The following is a 14,221-nucleotide window of genomic DNA, read 5'->3' as shown; positions in this document are numbered from 1 at the left end:
CAATTCCCAACCAATAGGTCCATTTTAACCTACTTCTTTCTCTCATAGCTTCATGATGAATCCAGATCCAGAACTGTACAGTAAATATCAGAGGGTTCAGGTCATAGATGCAAAGATACTTTTCCAAGACCTTCTTCCTCTAATGGAGTGGTCTGAAACCGAGATAGTAATGGACATTGGCTGCGGAACTGGGAATATCACCAAACACCAACTATTGCCATTCTGTAAGAAGTTAAAGAAAATTGTGGCCATTGATCTTCAAAGCAGTATGATCGAATTTGCCAAAAAGGAAAACTTCTCAAGTGAAATCGAATATCATGTAGCAGATATCGAAAACAAGTAAGCTATATTGATACCAGTGCTTGGACTTTTATCATAGTAATATTGTGTTTCTTTCCTGATTCAAATTTTTGTATTCTTCGAACTTGATTTCAAGCTTCAAAAGTTAGATGCTTTCCAAGAGTTAACAACTTTTTTTTTAATGAAACAAAAGCATCAGCTTTGTTATCCACTTCACTGTACTGTATAGAAAATTACTGCGGATATATTCCTTTATCATAAGTTTTTCTGCTTGGTGCAAACTTAACTAAAAGTTAAGTTTGCACCAAGTTAAGAGTTAAGACTTTCTAAGGTATTTTTGGAGATGCTTAAGAAACATTTTGATAGCTATTTGTCTTATTATTATTAGAATTCCGCTAAGCTTTTTGCGAGTTTAATGAGTGATTTAGATTTTCTTATTGTACGGCAGGCCATACATTTGTCTTAAACGATTTTTTTTTTTATCTCTATTACTGTGAAAATATAATGAATATAATTTTTGTTTTTTTTCTTGAAAAATTTTTCGAAATAATTTTAAATTCGATTTGAATGTTTTTTTATTAAAATAATAATAAACCTAATTTATTTATGATGAACTAGTAGTTACACTTATACACCTAAAATAGTCATAATTTATTTTTTTAAATCTCTGAACTATCTATTTCTTCTGAATCACTTTTTAAGCTGTTCTTCAATCTGCAATGTTTATATGTAAGTCTGACAATAAACCACAGAGATTAATTTTTATTATGGAACATTTAACTGCAGATCGATGTGATTTAAGATATAATTTACACGTTTCAATTCTGTTTCAATAATAAAGTTGTTTCGATTATTCTAATATTCTGTGAATAACATTTGATTTTATTTAGTTGACGTCTGAAAAGCTTGTTGGGATGTGTGACAAGGAATTTTCATAAATTTCGGTGGAAAAATTCGCATATTTGGTGAAGTTGACTCATTTAGTGTTGCGCTTAAATGATATTGATAGAGTCAATGCAACATCAAAAATTTTCGCCCATATATATCATAATGCGCAAACATAACATATATTTGGAAATAATAATATTACAAAGCGGCCTGATTGGCCGAGTGGTTAGCGTATCCGCTTTCTAGCCAAGAGGCTGGAGAGCGGATACGCTAACCACTCGCCTTCACCCTGTTGTGGGTAGAAAAACAGGCTGAACATCATCATCACTATTACAAAATTATCATACATTCTCTTATAAATTCGCAGTGAGAAAAACGTTTATTAAATCGACGTCTCACAGTTGATTTTCTTGCACAATATTGACATTCTCGTCAGGGAATTTTCTTATATAATAAGAAACTCTCTCTCACTCTCCAATGGGGGATAAATAGAACGCCTTTACTATCAATTTCGAAAATATGTGGCAAACCTTAATTGTTTTTTGCGCCCATTCTGTGGCTATGGATGATTTTTGAAGGTATCTGGAGAGAGAGAGAGAGAGAGAGAGAGAGAGAGAGAGAGTATATGGCAAACCTTATTTTCAAGATCTGCCATATTATGATCCTAAACCCAAATTTGTATGTTGTTTGAAACAGTTTGAGTTTTATGGTCGATTTTTCTGACTAGCAGGGAAAAAAAACAAAGTTTCATTGAAAAAAATCTAGGGAGAATATTTGTGCCAAATTTTAACTAACTCGAAGACCAACAATAGAAAGCGGTCGAGAACGTGTTGTGTTTTTCGAACTTATAAAATATTCCTTCTGGTGGTCTAGCATTATGTAACCTGAAACGTTAATTCGATGTACACGTACCGTCTAATGAACAAAAAAATCCCATTAGAATGATATTTCTTGTCTATGACGAGAAAAATAGTCATAATTTTTTTTCATCCTGCAAACAGACAAACAAAATAATAAAATTATGAAAAATTAATGAAATAAAGGAATGAAACTTAATTTTATTCACTGAATTCCCACTTCAAAGCGCTTTTTTCAATTAAATGCTTCGAAGTTCCAAAATGGTTTGTCATTTCGTACTTTCTGTATATCATATTCATGACATTGGCAAATAGCTATACCATTCAAAACCTACTGTTGGCATCATTATTAAATAACAGTAAAAATTTGATTATGAAACATTACTCAGAAAAAAACAGAAACCAACAGTAAGGTGCAATATGGTACTCGAAAAGGAATAATGCAATGTCAGGTGGAAACTAAAGTGCTTCAAATTAGTAATAGATCAATACCGAATGAGCTGCACAGAATAGGTTTTTAACCATAGAAATGAACAGGACAGACAACACAGGTCTAAAGAAAATTACGTCTACTCCATCGGGAAGGGAAGTTCTTAGTATTAAGAAAAATATCAATCTACACTCTTCATCGATCTGTTATATGAGAACAAGTGACGTAAGTTTGGAAAGTGTTACGTTCTATTCCATCTCAGCTATGATGTTTTGTACGGAGATGTGATGGTCTCGCGCTCTTTCTCTTGGTATGGTCAACAGTCCAGGATGTATGATATGAGGAATCCCATAATTCAGTCTAAATACGTGTGTGATCTGAAATTTTCTCGCCCTCGACCATAGATGGCAATACTATCGTCAAGATTTCCCCCCCCCCCCTAAGTTGGTACATCTGTCCTAAGATTACATGTGAAAGTGCAAGTTATTTTATCTATGTCTGAAGCAATAGTGGTGTCTGTATCCCTTGAAATGGATAAAATTGAGTATCGTGCGGTTATAAAATTCTTTGTAAAAGTAGGTTTAACGCCAAACGAATTTCATTCTAAGTTCAAAAAAGTTTAAGAGCACCCTTCGCCTTCGTTTTCGACAATTAAGAAATGGACTGCCGAGTTTTAACGTTGCCGTACCAGCCTGGAAGGTGATCCACGTGGACGTCCAAAAAGTGCAACAACACTTTTTGTAGCAATCATTTTCCAGAAATCATCGGCTAAGTGCACGATATGATATAAGATGACCTGCGAGTCAAAGTGCGTGAAATTGCTGAGACTATAGGCTTTTCAAAAGAATCTGTAGGATATATTTTGCATGAAGAATTGCATATGAAAAAGCTCTGTGCAGGATGGGTGCCACTCTTGCTTACAGTTGCTCAAAAACACTCGCATGAAAATCTCTGAACAGTTCTAACCTACGCACAAAACTAATTTTGTGCGTAGATTTATTAGTATGGATGAGAGTTGAATTCACCATAACACACAAGAATCCAAACAGCAGTCTAAAGAGTTGACAGAAGCCAGTTGTTCAACGACAAAGAAGAAAAAGTTGGTTCCATCAGCTGGAAAGGTCATGGCATCGGTGTTTTGGGATGCTAAAGGCATTTTGTTTATTAATTATCTAGAAAATTTTAAAACAATAACCGGGGAATATTATTCCGATCTTTTTACCAGACCAGGACGAAAAAACTTCGCGAGAAAAGACCCGGTTTATAGATGAAAATCATCTTTCATAAAGACAATGCTCATACCCAGAAATATGTTTTGACAATGAAAAAATTCAGAGGTCTGCACTATGAATTGTTGGAACATCCACCCTGTTCCCCAGATTTGGCTCCCTCTGACTTCTGTCTCTTTCCAAAACTGAAACTCTTCCTCGCTGGTCAGCGTTTTACTTTGAATCAAGAGGTGATTGCTGCTGTAGAGGGGTATTTTGCAGATCTTACTAAGAACCACGACAGGTACCCGTGTTTTTGCAAATATTACAAATGGTTTCATTTGGTATTTCTTTCAATGACTGCTTTTAGTTCATTGATTGTTGCTGGTTTTGTGCCATAAAACCTATTTTTGTCGTGTCACCATAAAAAGGTCCAGTTGTGTGTATTCTTGCGAACGTAGGGGGGCATTCAATGCTACCTGTTCGTCCAATCCATCTGTTCAATAGTTTCTTCAAGATAGGCCCTCACATCACGATGCTACTGGGGAGGTGCTCCATCTTACTGGAAATAAATCTCCTACTCATCCCCAAAACTTCTCTCGAATGCGTTGCACGACGGATTCCTTAGTAAGTTGAAATAAACGGCACCGGTAACAGTGTTGACAAAAAGAACGGTCCAGTTAAGGACAACGCTGACAATCCACTCTAACCCATGGTAAGTTAATGTGGTGTTCCACCGTAGCATACAGTTTCTCAGTTGCCCACTAGTTGCAAATTGTGGCAATTAACTGAGCCATTTAACTTAAATATGGTCTTATCACGTCAAACAATCTTGTATGAAAACTGTGCGTCCTCTGCACATTTTGCCAGAAATCAGTCACAAAGTTCAACTCTCTGGTCAGGATCATCTTCACTGAGGGCGTGGTCTAATGTTGAAATAAACGTTTTCCAAACGGGTGTATTCAAAATGCAATGAACCCTCGATTTTGAAATTTCTGTCTCATGGACCACTTACCGAACATATTTTTTTGGAGATTGGCTTTAAACCTCCGCGGTCTTTCGGTAAGCTTCTACTGTACGTCTTGAACAGCTCCAATTGCTTCAAACTGATAATATCTCTACTTCGAGTATTGGTGAGACCTTAGCAGATCTCCTTGAAACTCCCTTCCTAAACTCTCTTTTCTCATCACTTACGTTCTCGAACTTTTAATACAACTTTAGGATTAATTTCATTTCTCACAGCTTAGTCTCGTTCCAGCCATTATTTCAAATCAGGTACACTTGAAAAGAATGAAAATTTAGTGAATTACCGGCTGTAAAAGTTTGTACATATTTTTGGGACGCCCTGAATATATATATATATATACACTGCTTGAAATGAAGTCAATATAAAGTATAGTATGAGGAACAAACAGCCATTGCGTCCACTTTAATAAAAATTTAGGACCTCCTTTCGCGATGACTGCAGCAATTCTACGGAGCATATTTTCTTCTAGCGTATGATAGCCATCAGTGGGAATATTGAACGAATCTTCCTGTAGGCATGTGATGAGATCCTAAACTGTTGTGTGGTGGACATCCTCTCACCTCACCTGAGGCTCCAGTTCATCCTATAGATGGTCAATAGGATGCAATCAGGGCTCTGTGGAGGCCAGTCAAGTATTGTGACGTTCATGTCCACAAACCACGTAGTTACAGCCTGATCCTTCCGTCACGATATATTGTCTTGCTGAAAGAGACAACAGCCACTTCCGTACAAACGCCACAAAGAAGGAAGCACTGCATTGCTCAGAACATTCAGATACCTCTTGGAATTCAATGTTCCTGGCTCCACAGAGGTACGAGGCCAAAACAGGTAAAAACAGGACCATGGCTGTTTTTTCCACTCCTCCACCTTCCAATTTCATAGTTGAGGTTGTGCAAACTTGTTCGAGAATTTCACATGGCTTTCCTCACACATCCATCCATCCAGCTGCTCGTTAGAGGATTGCGTGATTTGTCGCTTCATAACACCTTTGTATGCTTTCATATCACTACACACGCTCTTTGCACCACTGAAGACCATGCTGCATGTTGGTTCAGGTAATCTCAGACTTGCATATTGCAGTCATACCATGGAAACCCATATTGTGAGCTTTAGTTTTGAATATTATTGTGATGATTCATGTTCCATTCGTGCCCTGAACTCGCGTGCAACGTGTCGGTGGACGAATGCTGGTTATTGCATATTATCCTTCATAGCACCCTACAGTCACATTCTGCAAGGGTTCTGGATCATCCGCTGCGGGCAGCACTTGCAGTTGACCATGCTGCATGTTGCACGCTCGTTATGGTATCACTGATTGTTATCCAAGGTGGCCCAATTTTTCACCAATTCGCCGAACAGATAAACCTACAACATGACTTCTTTTCGCAACACCTCTTTCAAACTCTGTCAGTTCCCTTCTCGCAGCCATTCCACCTAAACACAATTGAACTGACTTGGAAGCGTCATGTTCCTCCAATCTGTGCCGGTTACAAACACGTGATTCGTTACATGGTACGATGCACTTTGTCCATGGGAGTCTCCATTAAGTTTTCCCGAGCTGTGTGTGTATATATATATATATATATATATATATATATACACACACAATACATACATATATATATACATACACACACATAATATATATATACATATATATATATATATATATATATATACTGTATATGTATACACAATATATATATATTTATTTATTTATTTATTGCTGGCTTTTTATTTATTTTTTTTTTACTTTATTAGAAATTTGTTTTACGCGTGTAAATTTTGGTTAATATTTCTGATGTTAATTATTTGTTTCAGGAAGTCTTTTCTTCCAGAATGGGAAGGTCAGTTTACGAAGATATTCTCTATATATTGCTTTCACTGGTTAAAGAACATTCCAGAAGCATTGCACAATGTTTACACATTTTTGGCACCAGGTGGAGAAATTGCAATAATTATCCGTGTGTGCTCAAGTTTACAAGATATGTTGGATAACCTAAGAAAAAGTTTCCGATGGAATAAGTATCTAAAGGTAAATATTCGCTACGAAATATTATCTTGTAAAATGAATATAAAAATACAAAATAGCAGTAATAAAATTAATTCTGATGGTGTTGTGATAAAGTTAGTAACGAGTACTCAGAGGAGTTTCAAGGTTCTTCCAGTCTAACCAATACGACCATCATGGATGGGATTAATAGAAGCACTTCAATAAAAGGACGCAACGTGAATTGGAAAACTTTGATGCAGTAGTTTCTAAATCCATTACATCGATCTAGCATGGGTTGGATTTCAAACGTGATCAAAAAGTGTCAAAAGTATCATAAATTGAAGGAAGAAAAGAAAGGACGTCTTCTAAGAAAACTAGAAATAAGAAAGAACTATTCTCTTGACAAAAATTAAATGTCGTTATAAATGATAAACGGTCATTCAATTAATTTGCTATTCAGTAATCTGTCTTTCATTTAATCATTTTTATAGTATTCTCAGACACCGTTAAGGAAACGCATTCTTTTGATAACATTGCCAGGGAAACACTAATCCTTTCAAGTAACTAATAGACCAAAATGGTCTGTAGTAAGAATTATTGGATCTATAACTGGAAAAAGTAGTAATCAAAAATACAGTGATAAATCTATTGATTTATATGAAAATACTGGATCTCATGCATTAAGAAGAAAGAAGAGCTCATTAAAAAAATTCAGCTCTTCTTTCCTGCATGGCGATGAATTTGTGCAAGTCTCAGGGAAGCACTGTTATAATACATCACTTCGAAATTTTCATAATTCCTAACAAAATTGTAATACGAGAAACAGGCTGAAGAAATAGCCATCTTGAAATATGCATTTCAGGTGGCTATGACCTAGATCGTATCTGAGAGGGACAATTCCACAATCAACAGCAGAAAATCCAGTTCTCTTGAAACCAAGATCACATCATTCAGAATAGTGTTCATCCTCAAATCTCTGAGGATCACATACAACTATTCATCTATTTTTGAATACATTCTCAGAACTTTACCAAATGTCTAATATTTGCACTACTTAGAATGACCAATGTGCCTATAACTTTCCAAAATATAACTTTATTTTAGAAATTACACAGTTAGATATATCATCAACTGCACAAAGGCAACACCTTCACTACCCCCATGGAGGACTGAGAACCACTGAAGGTATTCTAACTCAGAACTTAAACTAGAAAACTTTGAAAATCTTCCAATAAAAACGCAATCCAAAATCACAATTATAATTGATAATCAGAAAAGCAATTCTAGGCCTTGCAACAACGCAACTTATCTAAATCTCTATTGGAAATTTCCACGAACCTACCTTCCAATTCATATCAACCACACCTGCGCTCCCTATTTACTACAAGAAAATATATCACTTTTTTCAATGAATCCTTCCCATCAAGGTACCAATCCCTTCACATCCTCGTATACTACGCTTTTCCAGCGCCTTACATATAAGACAGTAACAAAGCGGCTGCAGATATTTAGTGGTGGTTCTGCACAACAGCCTACTGACAACTCTATAGTTCTACAAATTCCTGCTTTTGCATTCAGATTTTTGCATTCTGCAACTTATCTGATACTCTTCTGAACACATATCTGATTTGCTCTTTAAAGCGTTATCAGTCCTATATGTCTTCGAATAAGAAGACGTATAGGACATGAACATATCTCTTCATTTCTGTAAAAACAATCATCTACAGTGTTCATCTAGGGAATACACATTGTCATCGAACCATCACACGTTCCAGTCTATTGAGCTCCATCTGTGCAGCAATTTCCGGAAACTATTCATTACTCTATCCTTCGTGTGAGTCATCACCACAAAGAACAAGAAAGTAACTCGATTCGATAAAGAATAGAATCCAAGATTATCTCTATTACATCGAATGTCTTCGTAAATATCCTCACGCAGCTGAGAATCAACTGAAAGCAATGGATAGCCAAATTTCATTAAGAAGACAATAAATATCATAAGATTCTGTTATTCACAACCCAAGTTTGAGAAGTGGAATAGAATGTAACTGCGTGTAAGCGAGAATTAAGGGAGGAAGAACTTAATTTTTTCTAAGAACTGAACATTGTTACTCATGGGGAACACTACACACACACACACACACACACACACACACACACACACACACACACACACACACACACACACACACACACACACACACACACACACACACACACACACAGCGTTCATGAAAGTACATGAAGAAGAGATTTGAGAGGACCGTCTACTAGACAGCTGTTGAATTTTCTCAAACAGAGAGAGAGAGAGAGAGAAAGAGAGATTCCTTCGTACCTCCGTTGCATGCAATGGAGAGCAGTTTACTCATCAAGTGGGTTTTCATTTTCAAGAGGTAAACCCAGTTGATTAAAATCATGCCAGTTCTCAGCAACAAGGACGCGCGTATTTCTTATGATACAGGAAAATAATACAGGCAGTCAATACTCAATAATAATGACTCTCTCTCTCTCTCTCTCTCTCTCTCTCTCTCTCTCTCTCTCTCTCTCTCTCTCTCTTTCTCTCTCTCTCTATAAGCATCTACTAATGATAATATAATATCATGTTTTACCTTTTATAAGCTACATGCGCGATCGCGACGGAAAGATGAAAAAAAAAAAAAGAAAAAAAAAAGAAGAATCTGTTCAGGTTTGCTTTCTTGGAAATAGTATGCTACTCAGTGAAAAATTACCGGAACGCATTGGATCCTTCCTTCAGAATTTTCAGGTGTGTGTGTGTGTGAGAGAGAGAGAGAGAGAGAGAGAGAGAGAGAGAGGCAGAGAGATTTGCAGAATCAAGCTCCGTTATGATAAGAAAGGGAGGTCCTTATACAAAATGCTCTGATGCATAAAACATATACATATATCATGTAATATTTACGATGCATAGGGTTAATGAACGTGTATGTATATATATCAACTGTTTTTTCCCTTCATTATTAATTAACAGATAATTAAGTTTAGCGATAATAGGATTAAAAGAATCAATTCAAATTATTTCTAAAGACATATCCAGTCAGGTAGCCCGGTGATGAGTAGAGAGTGCGAATAAGAATATTTATAGCATATTTTAAAAATTTATAATAAAAAGTCTTCACATTCCTTAAACATTTTTCTGAAGTGTGTCATTTGACCATCTAGCTACAGGATAAGTTTTAACTAACTCTTTCTTTAATATTATCATTTAAAGTAACGGAATGTTTCATTTAGGATTTTAAGCCACTGATGCCAAAAACCAGCTATATGGACGAAAGGCAGAACTACGTGATGAAGTATAAGAAAATGTTGGATGATGCTGGCTTTTCGATAATTCGATGTGAGGAAGTGGATAACGAATATTCCTTTAAAGATGAAGACGAATATCTAGGTAATGAATATCTCTATTATTATATCATTGAAATATAAAGAAAACATATCTTACTTTAAAATAAGATCAGAATAATCATAGCAAACTATATTATATTACAAAAATTATTCTAACACCACTATTTTTCTAGAATAACGTACATGAATTATAAATTTGGTGTCACACGTTTACATTAATTAGTAGGTGATGAACTATAAAAGTCCTTTTTAGGACTTCCAGGGTAACAAATGGCAATGCTAGCCAATGAAGTTTTAACTGAGGCTTGGCTATTGCCGTTACCCAGCCATGATTAGAGCTTTTTAGCTCAATAACACTCCATCCACACAGATTTACTTCATTCAGATGACGGGATAAAGAGTCAAGGACTCAGTCCATCGCCCAGTTCTTATAAGAACGTTTACATTCAATTCTGAAAAATTAGTTCTGTTTTTGCTGTCGTTGTGAATGGACGTATTCCTTTAGACTCTGCCTAGTTGAATTTTATATAAGGTTTTTCGGGAAGCTCGCATTGCACTGGAACTAACACAGTTCGAGACATACTATCTCCCCCTCTGTATGAAATATGCAGAGGTCTATTGGCCGGCAGGCCCCACCTGCAATGAGGACCAGTGGTGGACGAATAGTATAGTATTTTAGGGAGGTAGGTCTTTGAACTGTGTGCAAGTAATTTCCCGAAACTCCTTTTTCCTCTTTTTTAGGACAGTCACTTATAATATAATAAACTAACTTTTTGCTGGTAGACGCTTACTCTAAGCTGTCTACGGGATTAGCTAGTGGACTCTCAAAGTCTACAGGATCGCTTGCAAAATACTCGGGAAACCCGAGCAACTGCTATTTTCTCTTAAGCCAAATTATGGACTCTCCATATGACGAGCTCGACTTCAAGCAGCTTTTGGCAATCTTTAAACATGTAGGAGGCTTACTGTAAAGGAAATGTCCGGGAAAGGTAGCAATCCACCAAATAGATGAGGTTGAAACAGAGGACTATCAATCCCCTGACCGTCTTCCTCGCACTTCTCAAGATAACACCAAAGAGATTATGCGCCGGTTAACGACCAGTCCCAAGTGGACTCAGATAATTCTACAGACTATAAGGTTGTCAGCAGAAAGAAGCGCAAGAAGGGGGTCGCCAGCTGCAGAACCCGAAATAATACCTCAACCCTTAGACAGAAGAACTCCAATGGACTTAAGAGCACAACCTAATGACGGAATAGAGACCGACTCCAGGGCACAACCCAAAGAGAGAATTCCACCACTAATTTTAAGAACAAAAGAAAAATGGTATTTAATTACAGAAATGACGAAGAACGCAAACATCAAATTTACATCAGCCAAAAGTACAGTTGAAGGAATTCGGATTCAACCAGAAAGAACTTCGGACTACCGCCAGCTCACCAAACTTATGGATGATCTGAAAGTCCCATATCACACATTTCAGCTTAGGAGTGAAAAAAATCTAAAGGTGGTCATCAGAGGTCTGGCTGAAACCATACTAGCTGAAGAAATAGCTACTGACCTCAGATCACAAGGCCTAAAGCCAATTAAGATATCGCGCATGTACCGAGCAGACAAGCACCCCATACCTCTAGTCTTGGTCGAGATCAGTAAAGATCATAGAGAAATTTACGATCTTACAACAGTCTGCAGCTTAATCATCAAGACCGAACCTCTCAGAAGAAAAGTGTCAGTTGGTCAATGCCATCGCTGCCAAAAGTATAGGCATGCACAAAAGCTATGTAAAGCGGATTACAAGTGCGGTGACAACCATCCCTCGCACACTTGCGTCACACCACGAACCACGCCTGCTAAGTGTGCGAACTGTGATGGCCCACACCCAGCCAACTACAAGGGATGTTCACTCCACCCATTCAACCTACAGAAGGCTAGAGAAGCACTACCCCCCCCAATCAGAAGCGAACTACAAAACAAGAATTCAGAACGCTGACTGTTACTCCAGAGAAATCATACGCATCTGCGGTCTCTACTAGTAACAAACTGGCATCTAGCAACCAAACCTCTGCAGCAATCCTAGATGTTACTCTATGAGAGATGTTAACGGACTTTAGCAAAACAACTCCCAATCAGGCCGACACTAATAAATTCCTCAAAAACACACAAGTCATCTTCTCCATGATTAATGGATAACTTGGTCTCCATAGCTAACTCAATACAGATTGCTTATTGGAATGCTAAGGACTAAACAACAACCTTCTAGAACTAAAAGAATTTGCTGAAAGATATAAGATAGATATCATTTTAGTCAATGAGATGCATCTTCGGCCTTGCGACAACTCCACAATATGGTACTACACACTACTTAGGACAGATAGACTCAATGCCAGAGGAGGTAGAATGGCTATATTTGTTATAAAAAAGGCATAAGATGCAATGAGATCAAGAAAATAACAACTATAAACCTGGAAGAAACTCGAATTGAAATACATACCAACAACACGGGTAATCTAAAATTATATTCAGTCTACAACCTTCCAGGCAGAGACGACTCCTAGCCTCAGACCTCTCCCAGCTCCTCGACACAAACGAAGCAACAATAGTGACGGGAGACCTAAACGCAAAACATCCTGCGTGGAACAGTAGAAACACAAATAATAATGGGAAGAGCCTACACAAATTTGCTATGACAAGAAACATCACCATAGCAGGTCCTGTTGAGCCAACACACTACGGACCACTGGGCAAACCTGACGTGCTAGATATAGCCATTTTCAGGAACGCTCCACATCAGTTCCAGTTACAGGTTATTAATGATCTTAGCTCCGACCACAATCCAGTTCTGCTTAGCCTAAGTGGGGAAGCAGAAACCATTCCCCGGACAATCCTATACAAATCTCAAGAAGCTCAACGCAACCCTCTGCAACATCACAGTCACTGTCCCAACCATCTCCTCACCCAAAGAAGTAGACGCAGAAATCAATAAACTGGAAAACACAATCCAAACTGGCCTTCTGCAACAGCCTCCACCGTTACTTCTCCAACTCAAACTAACCTGCTCCCAGAAGAGATTCTAAAGCATATCCGCAACAAAAACAGGATCAGACGTCGATACCATACAACACTATTACCACAGGATAAACAAGAGCTAAACAGGGCAACAAACCTAGTCCGATATGCAATCAAAGACCATAAGGATCAACTATGGGAGAGGAAACTAAGCTCCTTAAACACTGTAGATAACTCATTATGGAAAATGACCAAAGCCCTTCGCAGCGATTACCCCAACATACGACCAATCCATGGAGAAAAAGGCATAGTCTACCGAGACGATGAAAAAGCAGAAGCCTTTGCAGACACCCTGGAACTGCAATTTCAACCAAACTACACTCATGCGGACTTGCGCTTCATTGAAAAAATCCACCGGCAAGTACGCTATGCACTTCATCATACCACCAGCCGTGACAACACAAACTATATTACGCCAAAGGAAATATACGAAATCATCAAGAACCTCAACAACAGAAAAGCACCAAGTCCTGATCAGATTTCAAACAAAATTATAAAAGCACTCCCTCACAAAACAATAATGCATCTAGTAGATATCATCAATACGATGCTAAGACTCAACTACTTCCGCACTCGCTGGAAGCAGGCAGATATAATCGTCATACACAAACCGGGGAAAGCACCTCAGTTTCCCCCAGAATTACAGACCTATCAGCCTCTTGTCAGGCCTTAGGAAAATTGCTGAAAAAGTAATACTAAAACGCCTTCAAAACGAAACAGACAATCTAGGTCTAATCCCAAAAGAACAATTTGGTTTTCGAACTGGTCACTGCATAACTCAACAAATCCACAGACGTATAGAATACATAACTATCGGATTTAATTGGAAACAACATACAGGTGCAATTTTCTTGGATGTGGCAAAGCCTTCGATAAAGTGTGGCACAAAGGCCTCATCCACAAACTAATAACTGCAAAATACTCAATAAACCTCATCCAAATCATAGATTCTTACCTGAAAGACCGAACATTTCAAGTGAAACTCTGTTGATTCAGATCAGCTACAAGAAATATAACAGCAGGTGTCCCGCAAGGCTCCCTATTATCACCGCTACTGTTCAACATTTTTATCTCTGACGTCCCAAGCACAGCAT

General features: G+C 37.6%; 1 protein-coding gene across 1 annotated transcript in view; it reads left to right on the top strand.

Annotated features, from left to right (window-relative positions):
• LOC150105101 (juvenile hormone acid O-methyltransferase-like) overlaps positions 1 to 14,221 on the top strand; it is a 173,616-nt gene that overhangs the window by 135,753 nt on the left and 23,642 nt on the right. Inside the window, exons 2-4 of the mRNA XM_090395118.1 lie at positions 49 to 339; positions 6,532 to 6,745; positions 9,950 to 10,106. Of these exons, the coding sequence (XP_090251244.1) occupies positions 49 to 339; positions 6,532 to 6,745; positions 9,950 to 10,106 (662 nt within the window). The remainder of the gene's footprint in view (positions 1 to 48; positions 340 to 6,531; positions 6,746 to 9,949; positions 10,107 to 14,221) is intronic.

The sequence above is a fragment of the Typopeltis vanoorti genome, chromosome 7, assembly GCF_054136105.1.
Source record: "Typopeltis vanoorti isolate ZY-2024b chromosome 7, IOZ_Tvanoo_1.0, whole genome shotgun sequence".
Lineage (NCBI taxonomy): Eukaryota > Metazoa > Arthropoda > Arachnida > Uropygi > Thelyphonidae > Typopeltis > Typopeltis vanoorti.
The sequence above is the reverse complement of the archived record's forward strand: the minus strand, read 5'-3'. Positions and strand labels throughout refer to the sequence as shown.